Genomic DNA, 23,218 nt, shown 5'->3' with positions numbered 1-23,218 from the left:
ACACTATTACAATAATATGTACTCGTGAATTTTTTTTAAGCCCGATGCGGTGCCCCAGTCAAAAAGTTTGGACAACCCTCGTTTAGAGTGTACTTAAAACCTGGGATTGAATTTTTCAGTGCACATTTTAGCAGTGTGTATGTGTGTGGGAGTGAAGTTAATTTAGAATGGAGACAAAAAACATAAATAGTTTGAAAAACTTCAGTGTAAGCAAGAAGTAACTTTTAAATCAAATGAATTCAAAGTATCCCATAAATGAAGATAAAGATGATTCAACTACAGAAACCAAAACAGGAAATGCATTGAAGGAAACTTTGAATCAGTACAGCTCAAGTGGCCGAGTCGTTAACACGTTGGCTGCACAGTCAGGGGTCGGGGGTTCGAAAATCTGTTTCCATTAGACCACCAAATCACTCCAGGATGTTCCCGTATTAAAATTATGATTAACAACATCAGGGTAATTAAAGTAATCTTTTTGTTTACGTTTTGCTTTGCAGACTCTGTGCTCTATTTCACAGACTGCTGAGTCACTCACACCAAATAAATACACCTATAAAAGGTTCCACATGCCAAAAAAGCTGAAGGTGATAAGCACTTGTAAGGAAAGAGGTATAGGGGTTACCCTTACTGAATTACATTAAAGCTTTGTCTGCAGCAAATAAATAATTTCAGCTGCATTGTCTCTGGAAGTACGAAAAGAGTCACAAAAATATTCATCGTCAAATTCATTCAGAAGGTTGCTTTTGAACAATCTTCTCTCTGGTATTGGTGGTCTTCTAGCACCATTTAGCTAGTCGATGTATTCCATCTTCAAGACAAGTCAAGATTATTTATGGAGCGCAATTCAAGCACAAGGTAATTCAAAGCGCTTTACAGATACATAAGATGATGGCATATAAAATCATAAATAAAAATACAATCATCATAAAACCTGGCCTTAGTGTCTACATTTTGGTTAATGTAATTTAAAATAAGTAAAACATCAATAAAGTATTGGTTTTCTTATTTAGGTTAAGGTTACAAGGAAAACTTAAAACATTAATAACAAATTCATAAAATCACAAGTTGATTTAATGTCATTGAAAAAAATAAGCTTCAAAACATCTAAACTTTTCCCGCTATTCTCTGAAAAGCCATTTTAGGCCACAACAGTTGCAAAGAAAGACAACAAAATCCTGGAGGAACTGATATACGGTAGTGTGTATCACATGTAGATAGATGAATATAAATACCGTATTTTTAGGACTATAAGGCGCACTTAAAATCCTTTCATTTTCTCAAAACTCGACAGTGCGCCTAATGTACGGAATAAATTTGGTTGTGCTTACCGAGCTCGAAGCTATTTTATTTGCTACATGGTGTAATGATAAGTGTGACTAGTAGATGGCAGTCACACATAAGAGATATGTGTAGACTGCAATATGACTCAAGTAAACAACACCAACATTTTATATGTTCCATTGAAAATATAGAACATTGTACATGGCACTCAAAAATCTATCAAAATGTTTTAGTACCACTTTGGTAAGCTATGAAGCCACACAGCTTGATGGATTGTGCTGTGCTTAAACATAGGAGTATTATTATGGTGTGTGTATAAGGTAATTATTATTAATTATTAGGACATATTATCTGGCGTTTTGTTTCGCAATAATATGCAAAAGCAACTTTTCTTACGTTCTGGTACCTGCTGATCTGTATTTGGGATCTGCATAAGTCCTGAAAAACTGCGCGCATCCGCCTTTGTAGTCACTGTAGTCATAAGCTTCTTCTTTTTCTCTATCTTCTTGTTATGGGACATTCATCCTCCGCTGTTGCCATTTCTAATATAAAGTAGTGTAAAGTTCTTACTTATATCTGTCAGTGAACTTACATTATTCACCCAAGGAACTTTAGTTATTAGAGAGTTCCGGTCGGACGTTTTTGACGGGACACATCTCCTGTGTTGTTGCACTAGTGAGCCACGGATGAGGAGATGCTGCTCCGTTATTGATTGAAGTAAAGTCTGAATGACATTAAAACAGTTAGCTCCATCTTTTGGCACTTCTTCCACTCCCGTCCTTGCACGCTACACCGCTACAACAATGATGACGGAGAAAAGACGCTGCCGAAGGTGAGCCACGTAAATAAGACTGCCCACAAAACGGCACATCCTGAAGCGACTGTCAGAAAGCGGCTTGAAGATGATCTGTAAAACATCATCTATGCAACATTTTGACCAAAGAACCACCATTACATGTTATGTAGACCACAAGTAAGTCTTTTACATTTAGAAAAAAAAAAAAAATATGACCCCTTTAATGCGGTGCGCCTTTTGTATGAAATAGACCTGACTACACCCGCTCATCGGCAGTGCGTCTTATAATCCGGTGCGCCCTATAGTCCGGAAATACGGTACAGTACTGTATCCATTTTAGATGTCTCGTAATTATGATAGAAATTGCTGGTCATTCTGAACACGTAACCTGAAAATGTTCAAAGGAGTCTAAAAAAAAAAAAAAGGTTTTACATTGAATGATGTGTACTTGTTTTCAGGTTGGATCAACGCAATACTGACGCCGGTTGACTGCTTGGCATTCTCTGGCCATTTTGTCCACAACCTGAGTGTCGAGATGCAGATGAGGTTTCTAATTCATGTTATATTATTATATGAAAGAGGAGGGTTTTTTGTGGGACAACATTTAAATACTGTAAAAGAAAGCCACAGGAAAATCATAGTAAAACATCAAATAATTTGCAGGCCCCATTCATATTGTGCTGGAGTTGGGCGACTATTAGTGTTTGTCATGTCAAAGATTAACGGACAGTGTGTTACGATATCACATGGTGGCTGTTGACGTGACCCCAGGTTGCAAAGAGGCTAGGCGACGTGCAGGTGAATGAACTATTCACCAGTTTGTTCCCCTGTACGCTGCTTACCTTCTCTGCATTCTGCTCTTTGGTCATGGTAGTAGCCCACACATTTTTATTATTTTATATTTATTATTTGGCTTTGTGATTACAGTATTTGCTTTGAGCACAAATAAACCCTCTATATAATTCTACTTTGCTCACATTTTGTCTGATGACATTTTGACAATGTACATTTGAGTTTTGACAAATTGTTCCCACCGACTTTCTTTAGAGCGTACGAAATTGAGAAGCGGCTCAAGGTGAAAACACTCAACCCCTTCCCCAACTTTGAGACCGCATGCTGGTATGTGGGACGCCATCTCCTTGAGCGATTCAAAGGTGAACACTTGATGTATAAAAAAAAAGTAATGTCGTATTTCTCTGTGTAACGCCGTGTTTTTTTCAAGTATGGCAGCTATTACATTACTGTGGAAAATTCACAAAAGCGGAAAAAAATGTGTGACAGCTGCGGCCTGCACCCTTCCAGCAGATGCTCGCATATTATTGCAGTCATTTAAGCAGTGAATTGCAGAGTTCACAGATCATACTTCAAAAGGTTTGGCCGAACAAGAATCACTTGCTCCATTACAAAATTAAACACCACTCAGTTGTTTATCGTTCCAGCATTTTATCCATGCATGTGTGTGTTTTGCACGCTATTTCAGACCCACAAGGCCTTGTCATTAATAGAACATTAGTTTGTATGCTTTCTAAGTGCAAGGGAAAGACTCTAATGTTTTTTCTGTGATCATATTTAATGCTTCCTTTTTTGGGTTGCCTCCTCTTCATTGTAATCATGGCTGCAATCAAGGCCACTTAAGGGAAGGTTTTCTGGAATTCACATAACGAGGAGGATATTTGTTGAAATACTTGTTTTGTATTAGCAAATTGAAAAAGAAATCCACACATGGAATGGCCTTCTTAGGATTTCACTCAAAGTAGGGCATTGGTTCACGTATTTGGGCATTGGACATCTGGAATTTTGACTGACGAGTCGGTCCAAAAGATAAAACTAAAATCAATTTTAGTGGACAAATATACAGTGCACATATTCAGTATATGACTTAAACTCAGTTGCCAGTTGAGAACAGAAGAGGTAAATATGTTCAAACGGATGCCACAGTAACTTTTTGCATTTCAATCGATCAATCAGTCAAATAACGTTAATTCATATAGCCCTTAATCACAAGTGTCTCAAAGGGCTGCACAAGCCACAACGACATGCTCGGCTCAGATCCCACATCAGGGCAAGAAAAAACTCAACCCAATGGGATACAATGAGAAACCTTGGAGGAGACCGCAGATGTGGGGACCCTCACATTCCAGAGTACTGGAGCCCGAATAGAAAACGCTCTATAGCTCGTATACTTTTTTTGGGCTCTGGGAATCACTAATAAGCCGGAGTTCTTAAAACGCAGATTTCTGAAAATTAACAATTAATTATTCAGTTCAACAGCAGAAACATGTTTGCAAATTTCAAAATCATCCCAATATTTGAGCCAATTATTTCAATGACATCACACTTTCATAAATATGGATTGATGTTAAGAAAGGGATTTATTTTGAATTGAAGTACATCAACAGATGATTAAATGTGCGGGAAACATCACATTGTAAAAGTGGTTTACATTTTTTTTTCTCGCTTTGCTTTCATCACTGAATAAGATGTCTATTAGTACACATTCCTTAATCTATTTTCTGTCTGGATTAAAAATGGTAAACCTAATTACTATGAGTGACATTGGATAAAGAGGGGAAGTATGAAATAACATCTGCTTCTATGATTAAAAAAATATTGTTTAGGCAGTATCCTGCATTACAGGATAATTATGTTAGTTTTTTATTCCTGGGTTTATACTTTTAACATTTAAACACCGGAAGTGAGAAAATTACCAGGATTAAATGAGCTGCGCGTCTTCCTTCTTTCTTTTCAGACGTGTTGAATTGTCACAATTTACAAACTCCAAAACCAGTGAAGTTGGCACGTTGTGTAAATGATAAATAAAAACTGAATACAATGATTTGCAAATCCTTTTCAACTTATATTCAATTGAATAGCCTGCAAAGACATGATATGTAATGTTCGAATTTAGAAACAACATTTTTTTTTGCAAATATTTATTAACTTAGAATTTAATGGCAGCAACACATTGCAAAAAAGTTGTCACAGGGGCATTTTTACCACGGTGTTACATGGCCTTTCCTTTTAACAATACTCAGTAAACGTTTGGGAACTGAGGAGACACATTTTTGAAGCTTTTCAGGTGGAATTCTTTCCCATTCTTGCTTGATGTACAGCTTAAGTTGTTCAACAGTCCCGGGTCTCCGTTGTCGTATTTTACACTTCATATTGCGCCACACATTTTCAATGGGAGACAGGTCTGATGTCGCTTTTTGATGCAGTACCGCCTGAGGGATCGAAGGTCCATAATATCATCGCTTACGTGCAGTGATTTCTCCAGATTCTCTGAACCTTTTGATATTACGGACCGTAGATGTTGGAATCCCTAAATTCCTGACAATAGCTCGTTGAGAAATGTTGTTCTTAAACTGTTCGACAATTTGCTCACGCATTTGTTCACCAAGTGGTGACCCTCGCCCCATCCTTGTGTGTGAATGACTGAGCTGCTTTTATACCCAATCATGGCACCCACCTGTTCCCAATTAGCCTGTTCACCTGTGGGATGTTCCAAATAAGTGTTTGATGAGCATTCCTCAACTTTCTCAGTCTTTTTTGCCACTTGTGCCAGCTTTTTTGAAACATGTTGCAGGCATCAAATTTAAAATGAGCTAATATTTGCAAAAAATAACAAAGATTTCCAGTTCAAACTTTAAGTATCTTGTCTTTGCAGTCTATTCAATTGAAAATAGGTTGAAAAGGATTTGCAAATCATTCTATTCTGTTTTTATTTACCATTTATACAACGTGCAAACGTCACTGGTTTTGGGGTTTTTAATATGATGTTCATTAATGTAACTTGTTAACATGTGTGACATAAAAATGACAATTTTTAGGTTTAATTGTTTTATTGTTCTTTTATTTATGTGTTTATCTATGTGTTTTACAATGTATTCATGTCACATTTATACACATACTCTATATCTTTGGTCCTTTAGTCATTTTTTATTTATATTTTGTTTATCAAACTGTGTATGTGTAAGACAAGGCAGCCAGGAAAATGAAAACACCAACATTTTCAGTTAAATATGAAATTGTGTTTGACTTCGTATAGTCGTCGAACAGTCATTATTAACTTCAATTGGACTTTTGTGCAGGTTTACATAAAGCAAATAAACAGCCTGCGCCATACCTGATCCATGGTGCAAAAATCATCAATGGAGCCTTCAGGTCGTGGACTAAAAAACAGGTATGGACGCATTTAGACATGTTTCTGCAACATTATACTGTATCCACGTATTGACAGAGGATTGTTTTTTCCCCTCACTTGTCAGGCTCTCTTAGAACATGAAGATGAGCTTCCAGAGAACATGAAACCGTCGCAGCTCATTAAGGATCTTGCCAGAGAGATTAGACTGTCAGAGGTATTATATTTTGGTACAAATATTAAACGATCTCACAATATAATAACAAATATATATATTAATATTTACAAAAATACATAAGCTTGATATGAAATGTATGGTAAACGGTATTATTATAGTGCTAGTATTTTTGCTTACAAGTTAAATTGATCCTGTGATGCAGCTTGTAACCTGAAATACTATATCAAAACAACATTCCCCAATGAAAGGAATTAAAATCAGTTTATTCTTAGCTTGCCAAAACAGCCCAATTTAGCATGTAACATGCCTTTCAAAAAACACAAAACTTCCAGATCAAAGGTTCTTAACCTTTTTGACCTCAGGGCCCACTCAAAAATTAACACTGAATTAGTAATCTTACAGTACTCTTAATTTTAATTATACAATCTAACCTATTAACAGTTTCCAACCTTGTCAAATGATGTGAAAGCATGTGTTAATCACAAAGATTAATATCAAGGCTTAGGTCAGGCTGACTACAAAAATAAATACTAATCAAATATACTGCAAAAAATGATGAAAAATAAATGTAACTTGTTAACATGTGTGACATAAAAATAAATACTAATCAAATATACTGCAAAAAATTATGAAAAATAAATGTAACTTGTTAACATGTGTGACATAAAAATGACCATTTTTAGGTTTAATTGTTTTATTGTTCTTTTATTTATGTGTTTATCTATGTGTTTTACAATGTATTCATGTCACATTTATACACATACTCTATATCTTTGGTCCTTTAGTCATTTTTTATTTATATTTTGTTTATCAAACTGTGTATGTGTAAGACATTTACCCAGTGCTAAAATAAATACATTATTACTAAATTAATTATAAATAATAATAATAATATACATGTTTCTTAAAGAAACTGTAAATACAATTAAAGTGCAAATGGAAAGACACTTTCACTACATTAGACCTAATTTTTACGCTAAAGAAAATTCTCCTGTTTGTTTGATGTTGCCATTACTGCCACAAGTGGTGGAAAAGTGTATTACAACTAAGTGCCGCTATACCAGGGGTGTCAAAACTCATTTTAGCTAAGGGGCCGCATGGAGTAAAAACTGTGCACACGCGGGCCGGACTATTAATATCATGGCATTAAAACTAAAAAATAAAGACAACTTCAATTGTTTTCTTTGTCTTACTTTGGCCAAAAATAGAATAAACACATTCTGAAAATATTACAATAAATATATTGAAAAAAATACCGGCAGCGGTAAAGTTTAGATCCATGAAGGAAAGAAGAAAGTGAATGAAAGTTTATAACTGAATACATTTACATACACTACCGTTCAAAAGTTTGGGGTCACATTGAAATGTCCTTATTTTTGAAGGAAAAGCACTGTACTTTTCAATGAAGATAACTTTAAACTAGTCTTAACTTCAAAGAAATACACTCTATACATTGCTAATGTGGTAAATGACTATTCTAGCTGCAAATGTCTGGTTTTTGGTGCAATATCTACATAGGTGTATAGAGGCCCATTTCCAGCAACTATCACTCCAGTGTTCTAATGGTACAATGTGTTTGTTCATTGGCTCAGAAGGCTAATTGATGATTAGAAAACCCTTGTGCAATCATGTTCACACATCTGAAAACAGTTTAGCTCGTTACAGAAGCTACAAAACTGACCTTCCTTCGAGCAGATTGAGTTTCTGGAGCATCACATTTGTGCGGTCAATTAAACGCTCAAAATGGCCAGAAAAAGCGAACTTTCATCTGAAACTCGACAGTCTATTCTTGTTCTTAGAAATTAAGGCTATTCCACAAAATTGTTTGGGTGACCCCAAACTTTTGAACGGTAGTGTATATATAAACATTTGTTTTCTTTTGTATTATTTTTTAAACAAATTAAGTAACATTTATGACAACCTTTTTCCAAAACACAATATAGAATGTGAGATATATGTGGGCTCTGTACCGAGGATGTCGTTGTGGCTTGTACAGCCCTTTGAGACACTTGTGATTTAGGGCTATATAAATAAACATTGATTGATTGATTGATATAACAGGATAATGCATACATGTATCTTTTGTTTTCAAAACGCTTACAAAAAAATGGCACCCCAAAAATTTACTGTGGGACCCCATTTTTATGACTTGATGAGGTCTATGGTACCAAAATGTATTTCGGTACCAGTACTATTGGTATCGGGACAACACTAGTTTGAACAGTATATTTTTTGTGCATATGTCCATACTTTTAGAACAGCCTGTATATTCGTTCCATTGCAGATGCTCTAGTATTCATCAACGGTTAGTTTGTCCTCCAAATTCACTGTAAAAACTAAGTAAAACACATATGACAGTATTAGCTAACTAAATAGTGTGTAAGCCTAACAAAATGTCATAAAATGAAGATACATGTAATCTGAAGTAGTTTACCTCGTTAGCTGCATGCTATATGAAGGAATTAAACAGCTGAAAAGTGTGTCTTCTCTTCTGGGTGTAATTTGCAACAATGAGTGAAAGCAGTGCAACAATACTTCCGGTAAACGTCATTTCAAAATAAAAGCATCTTTAAACTTCAAAATAATACCACACATTTGGTGCATTTAGATTACAACTCTTAATAATTAAATAAATGTATATATGAAACAATTACAATGATAGGGTGGCTTAAATTGGTTGACAAATGTGGAAAAATTATACTAATTTCAGTGGGAATTATGGAGCCAAAAACTGTGGGGGGGATGAGCTGGTTGTTTTCTTGTTTGAATAGTTTTAATAGATTACTGACTTTGAAGTCATCATGTCCCCAGGGTTGGTTCAAGTAAATATAATTGTGTCTCTGCCCTCTTGTCATTTCTAGAATGCAACAAAAGCCATTAAATGTGAACCCGGTTTTAAACTGCCAATAGAAGGGCCACTATCCCCCCATTCTGACCCCGAAGAGCCGGTCTCGCCGGCTGAGGTCCCCTCACCAAGCAGCGACATAGCCAGAAAGAAAGCCTCCAAACCCCCGAAACCTCCGAGGCCACCAAGCCTCTTAAAGATGCCCAAGGCTCCTAAATCTCCCAAAATGCCCAAGGTCAAAGACGGAGGTAAAAAGAAAATCAAAAATCTCAAAGATTCACCACCTCCACCTAAACCCTCCAGTTTCGCAGCTTTGGAGTCCCATGCAAAGGACATCTTGAGTAAGATGGAGCAGCCCAAGAAGGCAAAGGTAAGAAACATTGATGTTGACTACAGTATTTTTCAACACCAAATAGCCTTGCATGCAAGATGCTCTGTGTATGTGTGAACAACTGTACTGTATCTACATGACAAATATCATATTGAACAAGTAATATGTTGTTTTTCTTCCAGGCTGTGAAGAATATTCTGACTCTGTCAGAAAAGGAAACATTTCAGCAAAATAATGTGGAAAAGTTTGAAATCAGGGAGCAGAACAAAAACAAGACAGAAGCAAAATGGAAGTATAAGGTGAGATTGATTCTCATATTGATGTATGAATCTGTAATATTAATGAATTTTATATATATACCTGTGTGTGTGTGTGTATATATATGTATATATATATATATATACATATATACATATATATATATATTATATATATATATATATATATATATATATACCGTAATTTCCGGACTATAAGCCGCTACTTTTTCCCCTCGTTCTGGTCCCTGCGGCTTATACAAGGGTGCGGCTTATTTACGGCCTGTTCTTCTCCGACACCGACGAAGAGGATTTCGGTGGTTTTAGTACGCAGGAGGAAGACGATGACACAATGATTAAAGACTGACTTTTCATATACCGGTAGGCTGGTTATTTTGATAACGTACAGGCGAGCACTTTGTATTACTTTGCACCGTTGTATTATTTGTACTCTGCACGAATGCTGTTCGCCATGTCAAAGATGTGAAAGTTTGATTGAATGATTGAAAGATTTATTGTTAATAAATGGGACGCTTTGCGTTCCCAAACAGTCATCTCTGTCCCGACAATCCCCTCCGTGGTAGCAGGAACCTCTATATACTACGCTAATTACACATCAAAACCCTGCGGCTTATAGTCGGGTGCGGCTTATATATGGAGCAATCTGTATTTTCCCCTAAATTTAGCTGGTGCGGCTTATAGTCAGGTGCGGCTTATAGTCCGGAAATTACGGTATATATATATATATATATATATATACGTATATATATATATATATATATATATATATATATATATATATATATATATATATATATATATATATATATATATATATACGTATATATATACGTATATATATATATATATATATATATATATATATATATATATATACGTATATATATATATATATACGTATATATGTGTGTTATGTCCCAAATGTAGAAAAATATATATGTATTAGGGTTGTACGGTATAACGGTACTGGTATAGTATCGCGGTACTAATTAATCAAAAACGGTACTACACTCTGTTTGAAAAGTACCGGTTTCCGGGCATGACGGCACGTCGTCACGTCATGACATTGCTGGTTTTACGAGCAGAGGAGCATGTTCGGCAGCACAAACACCCATTCGCAGTCGGCAGTGCTTTAGCTACTTCTAAATCACTAATCCTCGCCACCATGGCGACAAATAAAGTACGTTTCTTACAAGTATCATCCCTGCAGGATGAGGAATAGCTAAACATGCTTCACTACACACCGTAGGAGGATACAATAGCTAACCGCTAACAGCAAGCTAGCACCCTGAATGTAAACAAATGCCATGGGTGGATCTACACATAACATCCACTGTAATGATACCAAGTACAATAGCATATCTAGTCGATACTACTATGATTACATCAATATTTTTTATCGTCACAAAATCTTTTTTCTTTTGTTTTTAATTCATATTATGTTTATAAACTCAGGAAATACGTCCCTGGACACATGAGGACTTTGAATATGACCGATCTATGATCCTGTAACTACTTGGTATCGTATCGATACCTAAATGTAGGGTATCATCCAAAACCAATGTAAAGTATCAAACAACAGAAAAATACGTGATTATTACATTTTAACAGAAGTGTAGATAGAACATGTTAAAAAAGAAAGTAAGCAGATATTAACAGTAAATGAACAAGTGGATTAATAATACATTTTTACAGTTTGTCCCTCATATTGTTGACAAAATAAAATGATAAATGACACAATATGTTACTGAATACGTCAAGAGACTAATTAGGAGGCTTTGTTTGCTTACTTACTAATAAAAGACAAGTTGTCTAGTATGTTCACTATTTTATTTAAGGACAAAATTGCAATAATAAACATATGTTTAATGTACCCTAAGGTTTTTTGTTAAAATAAAGCCAATAATGCCATTTTGTGCGGTCCCTTTTATTTAGAAAAGTACCAAAAAGTATCGAAATACATTTTGGTACCGGTACCAAATTATTTGGTATCGGGACAACACTAATATGTATATGTATGTATAAACATATGTATATTTTTAAATGTATTTATATAGTGTATTCTTTCTACTTATTATATTTTTTTTACTGCATTTATATAATGATTTTTCTTTAATGAATGTGTTTATTATTCTTCATAATATTGTATGTACTTCTTTACTTATTTTAATGCATACTGTATTAACAGAAGGTGTGTCCTGACATTTTCACTCCTGATACAATACCGATATTGGAGCCTTGAGTATTGGATGATCCAGATATCAATCCAATACAATATCAGCACAAATCATAGTCTATATGTTTTATTATTTTGGAGTGTGGAATGCTAGAAAAGGTTTGATCTAGTGAAATTACTCAATCATAGACGGTATGTATGAACAACACTGACATATTCATTATTAACCATCTGGAATGGAGTGGCCACAATAATTTATGGAGTTAAGATCATGACAAAGTTAAATGATGCAGACACGTTTGTTACTGGATACTTTCTAATACTATCCACAATGACAAATGTGCTGTTTTAGACTGCAATATTGTTCAATGAAGGACACTTATTACGTATGTCTAGCTTGTGTGCTATTGTGTGCTTAGCTGTCGTGTAGCTGCTAGTTCTTAGTAGCCTATAGCCTCCCATGTTTATCTTTTGTAAATGACTTGACAAAAATACAAGAAAATACCAACATTGTGTGCTTATTGGAGGACATTTATATGGCTGTCCATCATTGCTCATGTAAATACGCTGAAGGACTGCTTGTATTGGAGCTTTTATCAGGCATTTTAAATGTAAGCCAATCATCAATATCAGATCAGGACACCCCTAATCAACACTTTGATAAACTTATTACTGTTAATAAAGTTCATAAATGTACAACACATTATTTGAAAGATATACAAAACTCTTTACATCTCTGTCAAAATATAGAAACATAGGTAGACACACTTTATTTATCACACATTGTGCAAATTTCTAAATTGTAGTGTAAAATATAAAAACAGAACAAAATAAACATGACTGCAATCAAATGAAATGGAAGAAAAATGAAAGCATTAAGGGTAGGAAAATAATAAATTACACGATAAAAGCAGACCAGAAAAAAACATGTTAAAAAAAAAATATATATATATATATATAAGAAAATATGTGTAATATAAATAAAATACAATTTCATTAAAATTAAATAAATATAACGGGTAAATTAATATAACAATATAGAAAATGTGTATATATATATATATATATATATATATATATATATATATATATATATATATATATATATATATATATATATATATATATATATATATATATATATATATATATATATATATATATATATATAAATAAATAAAGAACATACCCAAACATGATTTAGCGTGGAAGCAAGTAGCAAGCAAACAAGGAAGTATTGGCACAGAATAATTAGGTCAGGTCAACATGGGGAAACCATGAGTAAATGTCTGACGTCTAATTGTTATTCTCTTAGTGGTGACAGCTGGGTTGTTTATGCCACACAAAGTTGTGTTACAACAAAATAGCCACCTTCAAGTGAAGCACAAGGCTCCTTTTGTTTAGATTTTTTCTTTATTTTACTTGCTCATTATTCATATTGCCGTTTGGAGTCCAACTCTTTCCTGCATCTGCATCCAACTGCCTGTCCATCTCATTGCTGATTGGTCAGCTACTGTATGCTTTCCATCATTGTACTGCAGTGGAGGGTTTGAAGAGTGTGAATCATTATTTTATTTGTAGTAAAGTTTATTATTGGTTGAAGTACAGTATCGATAGTTCCAGTTTGTAGTCCTGTTTTCTGTCTCTACTGAACAGTGGTGGCACACTGCTGTCATTGTTTCCACTTGTATTTGTTCACCTATTTCACCAAAAAGGCCAAGTGTTAACAAACAGGAGGCTTTAATGCAGGCCTGGGCAATTATTTTGACTCGGTGGGCCAAATTTAGAGAAAAAAATGTGTCTGGAGGCTGGTATATCTGATTTTTAGGAACACTAATATACAACCTCACAATAATGTCTGATTGAATGCTAAAAACGATATCACAGACCGACTTAAAAAACAGAATGGAATTTTACATTTTTTTACTGAATGAGACACCCAGAATGTACATGAAAATAAAGATTGTGGGTTTTACAATATTAACTATGAACGATAAAACACTGAATATTGACAACAATAGAACATCACACCCCCTCTCGATCGACATATTTTACAATCAAGCGAAACGCAACAAAAATGCAACAAACACAGCGAAATATGAACGCGAAGGGTAAAAAAAACCCACCTACTATCTGATACATCTAATATATCACTAAGCTTTAGAATTTTGTTGTAAAAATCTCCTTCCGCGTCTGTCCCTGACACCCGCATTTTAGGCTGGCCGCTATGGAAACACTCCCCACTAACACTGCTTGGTGCCTCGTCTGAGCTGCTGGGACTTAGATTACAATAGTAACTAATTAGATGACCATAGTAACTATCAATCAATCAATCAATCAATGTTTATTTATATAGCCCTAAATCACAAGTGTCTCAAAGGGCTGTACAAGCCACAACGACATCCTCGGTGTCGAGTGGGTCTGACATAATATTGTGAAAGTCCAACACATCAGCGAAAGTCCAGTCCATGGTGGGGCCAGCGGGAACCATCCCGAGTGGAGACGGGTCAGCAGCGTAGAGATGTCCCCATCTGATGGACAGGATAGCGGTCCACCCCGGAGCAGAGTAGAAAAGAAAAGAAAAGAAACTAATTAGATTACCCCATCCGTTTTCTACCACTTGTCCCTTATGGGGTCGCAGGGGTTGCTGGAGTCTATCCCAGCTGCACATGGGCGGAAGGCAGGGTACACCCTGGACAAGTCGCCACATCCATAGTAACTAATTAGATTACCATAGTAACTAATTAGATTACCATAGTAACTAGTAGGGGTGTGGGGAAAAAATCGATTCGAATTCAAATCGCGATTCTCACGTTGTACGATTCAGTATCGATTCTCATTTTTCAAAAATCTATTTTTTTTTAATTAAAAAAAAAAAAAAGTTTTTAAATGTATTTATTGATCTATCTAACAAAATAATACAAAGCAATACCATAACAATGCAATCCAATTCCAAAACCAAACCCGACCCAGCAACACTCAGAACTGCAATAAACAGAGCAATTGAGAGGAGACACAAAAACGACACAGAACAATCCAAAAGTAGTGAAACAAAGATGAATATTATCAACAACAGTATCAATATTAGTTACAATTTCAACATAGCAGTGATTAAAAATCCCTCATTGACATTATCATTAGACATTTATACAAAAATTTAAAAAATGAACAATAGTGTCACAGTGGCTTACACCATTATCACAGCATCTCATAAGCTTGACAACACACTGTGTCCAATATTTTCACAAAGATAAAATAAGTCATATTTTTGGTTCATTTAATAGTTCAAACAAATGTACATTATTGCAATCAGTTGATAAAACATTGTCCTTTACAATTATAAAAGCTTTTTACAAAAATCTACTTCTCTGCTTGCATGTCAGCAGACTGGGGTAGATCCTGCTGAAATCCTATGTATTGAATGAATAGACAATTGTTTTGAATCGGAAAAATACCGTTGTTGAATCGAAAAAATCGATTTTGAATCGAATCGTGACCCCAAGAATCGATTTTGAATCGAATCGTGACCCCAAGAATCGATATTGAATCGAATCGTGGGACACCCAAAGATTCGCAGCCCTAGTAACTAGTATATCATGCAAAAGCGCAGATTCCAACCATTGAAATACTTAGTATAGTTCAAAACTTACGGTCATTAGAAAACATCACTGCACATCATAATGGCAGCTACAGATTCGATCTTAAGGATCCAAAAAAATTATTTGGGAATGTCCGCCGGGCCAGATTGAAAAGCTTAATGGGCCGCATGCGGCCCCCTGGCCTTAATTTGCCCAGGTCTGCTTTAATGACAGAAGGGTGTTTTCAAGCTCTGACTTCTCCTTAGTACTATTGTTAGCCATGACTCCTGCTAGCAAAAGATTGAACTGTTTTTGTTTACCGAGGAGACATGGGACACCACAAACACTTACCGTCCCTCACTGTTAATTTGTATTGTGTCACGCCTCCAAAAAAATCAGATAACAAAAACGCTGTCACACCTGGCTAACAACCGCCTGTGATTGCTAAATTGAATCATTCTACCGACAGCTATGTTTTTTCAACTTAGCAAACTTTCTTTTATACTTTCCAGTCAATATCCTTGTTTGATTGTGACATTGTCTTTTGGCCTTACAGAACAGTAAACCAGACTCTCTGCTGAAAATGGAAGAGGAATGCAAATTTGACAGGACGTCACTGCTGGGCAATAAAGACAAAGTCAGCTTCACAATGGCACGCAAGAAAATCCTGGGGTACGTTTAATATGTATGAGTTTCACCTCAAGCACGTCCAGGTCACTTTCTATCTGATCCACTTACTCTTTGTGTTTGGTTTCCTATTTAGGGTCAAGACACTAAAACCTCAGACTAACACAAGTCATTTTGGGACATTACAAAACCTAAAAGAGGACAAACCTAAGCCGGTGAGAGATGAGTATGAATACGTCTCAGATGAGGGAGAACTGAAGATTGACGAATTCCCCATCAGACGGAAAAAGAACGCCGTAAAGAGAGATCTTTCCTGTGAGTATTGTGGTATCAGGTCGCCTTTTAGTGTCACTTGAATATTTCACTTTCTTTTTAATTACTAAAAACCGTGTTGTGTCCCAACTTGAGTATTTTGGGTCACTTATATACAGTATTTTAAGGCACCTCTGTATATTTGTCTTTCATTGTTTTGACACGTCAGTAACGATGCAATTTAACCACAGATTAGAAACAACCGATCTAATGACTGCTTAGGTAATATCAGCGACAAGCCATGAAAAAGTATATTGATCTCTTTCTTGATTACAAATATGTTGTTTTGCAGTTTTGTCAGAAATCCGAGAACCAATTCAGCCAGCCAAAAAACCAAAGTTCCAGCCCTTGGTGACAAAGGTATGTAAATGAATGTGATCATTTGAAAACTTGTACACATGGATGTAATGACAGGGCTCGAATTTAACCGCAGCAATTGCGGCAACTTCCCTCGTCTTTCGCCGTACAAATTGACCAACATTTACGACAAGAACATGCCGTGACTGCCCTTGACTTTTTACTTGTTAATGGACGAGGTATGTAACAATAAACAGTATAATGATAATTTGCGATAAAATTCCCGACGGTTAGTAATACCGTTTAATTTGTTAATTACCGAAAAAATTTCATTTATTAATGCATTTTCGGCAACACGAAGTCAGGCACATGCGCACTAGCGTCGTTTGGCTTGATAATCATGGCGGACCAACGACAACGACTTTGCTGCGGAGATTTCCCCTCGGAGTGAACGGAGCCAAGCACTTGTTTTAACGTCATTTTCCCTCGCTTCCCGCCGTGCGTTTAAGAGCACACTGCTGTGTTTAGATGGAGACAGGTGTGGACAATATTGGAGACACTTGTCCCCACACTAAAAGTATACAGCGAAGGAGAAAACTATTTGATGTTTTGCAGCAGGCGATGTGTCGTGAACGTTGTCACAACTTGTTTATAAAGTCTTTACTTTGTTTACTGGGATGTGCACTCATCTTTTATTTAACTGCAAACTGTATCAGTGTTCAAATAACATCAATACTGGCTAAAATGTTAAGTCATCTCATCGAATTGAACGCAGGCGGTGAAGATTGTGTATTCGATGTGAGAGGTATCACTACGTTTTTTTTTTGTTGGCCAAACTGTTGTACTAAAACACTAGGGAGGCGTTGGAGAAGAACAAAGCTTGTTTATTAGACTTCATCTTCATTAGCCAAACTGCTTTGTCTTTTATTTTGATATCAAAAAGTAAACCCCAGGTTTTTTTTTTACATTAATTGTGGTTTTTATCATGTCACTAAGGTGTTACTTCAAAAATCATTCATGTGACACATAATTTTGTTAATGTTTTATTGTGTATTGTTAGTTACTATGACATATTTCTGCTCAAACTCTTAATGGATCTGTCCCGATACAGCATCTACTTCTACATAACTTAAAAAATAAAATAAAACTTTCTCTATCAAAATGTAAAAATAGATATAAAGGCATCATGTAATGACAAAAAGCTGACAAGTTGATGTTGTTAAAGAATTTAAAAATATATATATTTGTCTATAAATATATAGATAACGTTTATCTATAGTCTTTTTATTAGACATTACAAATGACATGATGGTATTACATTCACACCCCAACACTGCTTTACTTAACAATCAGTAATCGTGGTTTCAATATTGATAACAATAATCTTAATTATTACTTTGGTCATAATTGGCATCCCTAGATCTCATACATGAACACTATTTTTTATCTATTTTTTATATATATATTATATCTCCTGCCTCGAAAGAAAAATAATGTTTGCCTTGGTGCCCTTCTAACTTGCCTTGGTGCCCTAAAATATGAGCCCTCCTTTAAGGCAACACTTGCCTTGACCTTAAAAAGTAAAAATTTGAGGCCTGTAACGAGCAAGCATTATTCATGAATGCTTGCTTGTTTTCTACTTGTGTCCATTTAAATGCTTGTGGTTAAAAGGATCTTCCGGTTTTTTTCCAAAATAGGTGTGGTTGAGCTTTTAGCTGATGAATGAATAGCATTTGTTTATTGATACAAGCCCCTTGTAGAAGTTACCACAGCAACACAAATGCAAACACACTGCCCCCTGTACTGGGGTCCAGCGGATTTTTAAAAGTTAAAAGACATAGCTGAGGTATATAAATGGGTGTACTCACACTAGTCCATTCGTACCTACTCACTCTTACTGAACCTGGAGGGATTACAGGATTTTAAATTATTTCAAAAACACTCTTCAAATGTTGAAATTCGAGTTAAAGATAGGGTCTAAGAGTAGCCATGACCATTTTTGTAGCTTGGTTCATTCTGCTATTGGGGTTGAGCTGTAGAGTCACGATGGACCCAAATGCATTCACCCGAGTGACCATTTCAGGCAGGGAAACTTCCAAACAAGTTTATTCTCAAATCCACAATACTAAAAACTGAGGAGGCAAGGATACTTCCAAAACTAGTAGTATATTTGCCTTTTTTTAAGTGATCGGCTGATGAGCTGCCAAGCCCAGCAAATCTTTACCACAGCTGTGTCCCAGTTAGAGCTGCAATGATTCATCGAGTAAATTGAGGAATTCACTAGAAAAAAAAAGCATTGCTTTGTACTTTGTTGCTTTGATAATTCATTTTGAAGGGGAACTGCACTTTTTTGAAATGTCAATCGTTCAAAATCCTTATGTAAGACAAGAACACATATGTTTGTTTTTTTATGCATTCTAACTCATATATACAGTGGGACCTTGATTTATGAACTTAATTGGTTCTTCAGCATGGTTTGTAAAACAAAAAGTTTGTATAGTGAAGCAGAGTTTCCCATAAGATTCATTTTAAAGGGGAACTGCACTTTTTTGAATTTTTGTCCATCATTCACAATCCAAGGCAGCACGGTGGTAGAGGGGTTAGTGCGTCTGCCTCACAATACGAAGGTCCTGAGTAGTCGTGAGTTCAATCCCGGCCTCGGGATCTTTCTGTGTGGAGTTTGCATGTCCTCCCCGTGACTGCGTGGGTTCCCTCCGGGTACTCCGGCTTCCTCCCACCTCCAAAGACATGCCCCTGGGGATAGGTTGATTGGCAACACTAAATTGGCCCTACTGTGTGAATGTGAGTGTGAATGTTGTCTGTCTATCTGTGTTGGCCCTGCGATGAGGTGGCCACTTGTCCAGGGTGTACCCCGCCTTCCGCCCGATTGTAGCTGAGATAGGCTCCAGCACCCCCCGCGACCCCGAAGGGAGTAAGCGGTAGGAAATGGATGGATGGATGGATGAATGGCATTCACAATCCTTATGTAAGACAAGAACACATGTTTTTCTTTTTTTTTAATGCATTCTAACTTGTAAATACAGTGGAACCTTGATTTATGAACTTAATTGGTTCTTGAGCATGGTTTGTAAAATGAAAAGTGTGTATAGTGAAGCAGAGTTTCCCATAAGAACCTATGAACATTTGATTAATTGTATATACTAAATATATCAAACCAACATAACAAGGGGGTAAAAGCTCAACATCTATTTTTTATCTAAACAACACAATAACATTACAGCAAGCTTTGTCCGCCCTGAGATCGGTAGTTTGTGAGTTCAAACCCCAGCCGAGTCATACCAAAGACTATAAAAATGGGACCCGTTACCTCCCTGCTTGGCACTTAGCATTAAGGGTTGGAATTGGGGTTTAAATCACCAAAAATGATTCCCGGGCGCGGCCACTGCTCCCCTCACCGCCCAGGGGGTGATCAAGGGTGATGGGTCAAATGCAGAGAATAATTTCGCTACACTTAATGTGTGTGTGACAATCATTGGTACTTTAACTTTAACTTTAAAGGCCTACTGAAATGAATTTTTTTTATTTAAACGGGGATAGCAGATCTATTCTATGTGTCATACTTGATCATTTCGCGATATTGCCATATTTTTGCTGAAAGGATTTAGTATAGAACAACGACGATAAAGATTGCAACTTTTGGTATCTGATAAAAAAAAGGCTTGCCCCTACCGGAAGTAGCGTGACGTAGTCAGTTGAACATATACGCAAAGTTCCCTATTGTTTACAATGATGGCCGCATGAAGTGAGAGAGATTCGGACCGAGAAAGCGACAATTTCCCCATTAATTTGAGCGAGGATGAAAGATTTGTGGATGAGTAAAGTGCAAGTGAAGGACTAGTGGGGAGTTGAAGCTATTCAGATAGGGAAGATGCTGTAAGAGCCGGGGGTGACCTGATATTCAGCTGGGAATGACTACAACAGTAAATAAACACAAGACATATATATACTCTATTAGCCACAACACAACCAGGCTTATATTTAATATGCCACAAATTAATCCTGCATAAAAACACCTGCGTGTTTGTTATGCTAGCTCCTAGCTCCTCTGCTAGCTCCTAGCTCCATAGAACACGCCAATACAATTCAAACACCTGATCAACACACACCATCACTCAGCCCAAAAGACCGTTTCCTTAACCCAAGGTTCATAAAGCTTATATATTTTTAAAAAGTTACGTACGTGACGCGCACATACGGTCAAGTTATCGAATGTTTAGCAGCCAAGGCTGCATACTCACGGTACCTGATATTCAGCTGGGAATGACTACAACAGTAAATAAACACAAGACATATATATACTCTATTAGCCACAACACAACCAGGCTTATATTTAATATGCCACAAATTAATCCTGCATAATAACACCTGCGTGTTTGTTATGCTAGCTCCTAGCTCCTCTGCTAGCTCCTAGCTCCATAGAACACGCCAATACAATTCAAACACCTGATCAACACACACAATCACTCAGCCCAAAAGACCGTTCACCTAACCCAAGGTTCATAAAGCTTATATATTTTTAAAAAGTTACGTACGTGACGCGCACGTAGGTACGGTATGTGTTATGCTAGCTCCTCTGCTAGCTCCTAGCTCCATAGAACACGCCAATACAATTCAAACACATGATCAACACACACAATCACTCAGCCCAAAAGACCGTTCACCTAATCCAAGGTTCATAAAGCTTATATATTTTTAAAAAGTTACGTACGTGACGCGCACGTAGGTACGGTACGTGTTATGCTAGCTCCTCTGCTAGCTCCTAGCTCCATAGAACACGCCAATACAATTCAAACACATGATCAACACACACAATCACTCAGCCCAAAAGACCGTTCACCTAACCCAAGGTTCATAAAGCTTATATATTTTAAAAAAGTTACGTACATACGCAAAAAAAAGCCAAAGCTGCATACTCACAGTAGCACGTCTGCGTCTTTGTCATCCAAATCAAAGTAATCCTGGTAAGAGTCTGTGTTGTCCCAGTTCTCTACAGGCGTCTGTGTATCCAAATCAAAAGTCCTCCTGGTTAGAGTCTCTGTTATCCGAGTTCTTCCATCTTGACTGCATCTTTCGGGAATGTAAACAAAGAAGCGCCGGCTGTGTACTGTTGTGGCTGACTACGTTCGAAAAATACGTCCATTTCGCACCGACAACTTTCTTCTTTGCTTGCTTGGCTTCCTTCTCCATAATGCAATGAACATGATTGAAACAGATTCACGAACACAGATGTCCAGAATACTGTGGAATTATGAAATGAAAACAGAGCTTTTTCGTATCGACTTCAATGTGGAAGGCATACCCGTGTTCGCCGGGCTACGTCACGCGCATACGTCATCCTCAGAGGCGTTTCGAACCGGAAGTTTAGCGGCAAATTTAAAATGTCACTTTATAAGTTAACCCGGCCGTATTGGCATGTGTTATAATGTTAAGATTTCATCATTGATATATAAACTATCAGACTGCGTGGTCGGTAGTAGTGGCTTTCAGTAGGCCTTTAAACGTCAACACAAAAGTCTTGTTGGTGCGCTACAAAACGTTAAATCATTTTACCTTATGTCTGCGAATATTTGTGGCATTGTTGAACACTGTGGGAGTTTCGGAGTGAAAAACAAGCAGTGGCTTCATGTAGCCGCCGCTAGCATTAGCACAAACTAGCAGGGTGAGGCGATCCTTCATTGGCTTGTGTCCCGGTAGTGCCTTCTCCTTCGCTGTCACAAAGGTCCGCTGTGGCATATTTTTTGGTGTCTTTACAATTAAAGAATTGCTGCGGAACACAGCCCTTTACTGTAATACAATTCTTGAACTGATGGTGCCATAAGCTCGAGGCTAACAAGCTAAAACAGTAGCTCAAAGCGGTTGTCTAGCAAACCGAAGCTGTACAGCGAGACTGTGAGTGTTTGGACACATTCAAAGCGTTTCTGATCACACAAAGTGATCTCTAAGACAGGCTGACACAGCTCTGACCGACGCATGGTACAACAATTGTGGAAATAAACTCGTCAGAAGTGCTGCTTGCCGTTGAAGCTCTTCGGATGTGACGTAGGAGGACTAGCCTCTCCAAAATGGCCGTGCCAGTGTGTACAGGAAGTGATGTCGATAGAATAGCAACCCCCATTGACTTCAAATGGCATGCAAAATGAAGAATGAAGTGTTTGTTTGTATTCCGAGGCATATTTGGCGCGATGTAAAGGTTTGTTAACCAAAAAGGTTGCAAATATCACATATATGTTATCTTTTCAGTTGCTACTATGGTACATTTTTAGTCTACTTTATACCTTTTGTTTTTGCCCTCTTTTTGTGCCCTTGTGTGCATTATCCTTTCCATCCTTACCCTTTCCATCCTTTGTAACTGAGCTA

At 36.7% G+C, this 23,218-nt stretch overlaps 1 protein-coding gene across 3 annotated transcripts in view; it reads left to right on the top strand.

Moving 5' to 3' along the window:
• Positions 1 to 23,218, top strand: part of phf2 (PHD finger protein 2) — a 95,533-nt gene that overhangs the window by 56,415 nt on the left and 15,900 nt on the right. For 2 of the 3 annotated variants that reach the window (XM_062038107.1, XM_062038109.1), the window contains exons 8-16: positions 2,536 to 2,623; positions 3,125 to 3,231; positions 6,169 to 6,260; positions 6,346 to 6,435; positions 9,258 to 9,611; positions 9,755 to 9,871; positions 16,161 to 16,276; positions 16,368 to 16,546; positions 16,836 to 16,903. In XM_062038107.1, the coding sequence (XP_061894091.1) occupies positions 2,536 to 2,623; positions 3,125 to 3,231; positions 6,169 to 6,260; positions 6,346 to 6,435; positions 9,258 to 9,611; positions 9,755 to 9,871; positions 16,161 to 16,276; positions 16,368 to 16,546; positions 16,836 to 16,903 (1,211 nt within the window). The remainder of the gene's footprint in view (positions 1 to 2,535; positions 2,624 to 3,124; positions 3,232 to 6,168; positions 6,261 to 6,345; positions 6,436 to 9,257; positions 9,612 to 9,754; positions 9,872 to 16,160; positions 16,277 to 16,367; positions 16,547 to 16,835; positions 16,904 to 23,218) is intronic. The other variant, XM_062038108.1, reaches the window with a different exon arrangement.

This window comes from Entelurus aequoreus, linkage group LG26 (assembly GCF_033978785.1).
Source record: "Entelurus aequoreus isolate RoL-2023_Sb linkage group LG26, RoL_Eaeq_v1.1, whole genome shotgun sequence".
NCBI classification, from domain to species: domain Eukaryota; kingdom Metazoa; phylum Chordata; class Actinopteri; order Syngnathiformes; family Syngnathidae; genus Entelurus; species Entelurus aequoreus.
Note: the sequence above shows the minus strand (reverse complement) of the source record. Positions and strands in the feature narration are given on the sequence as shown.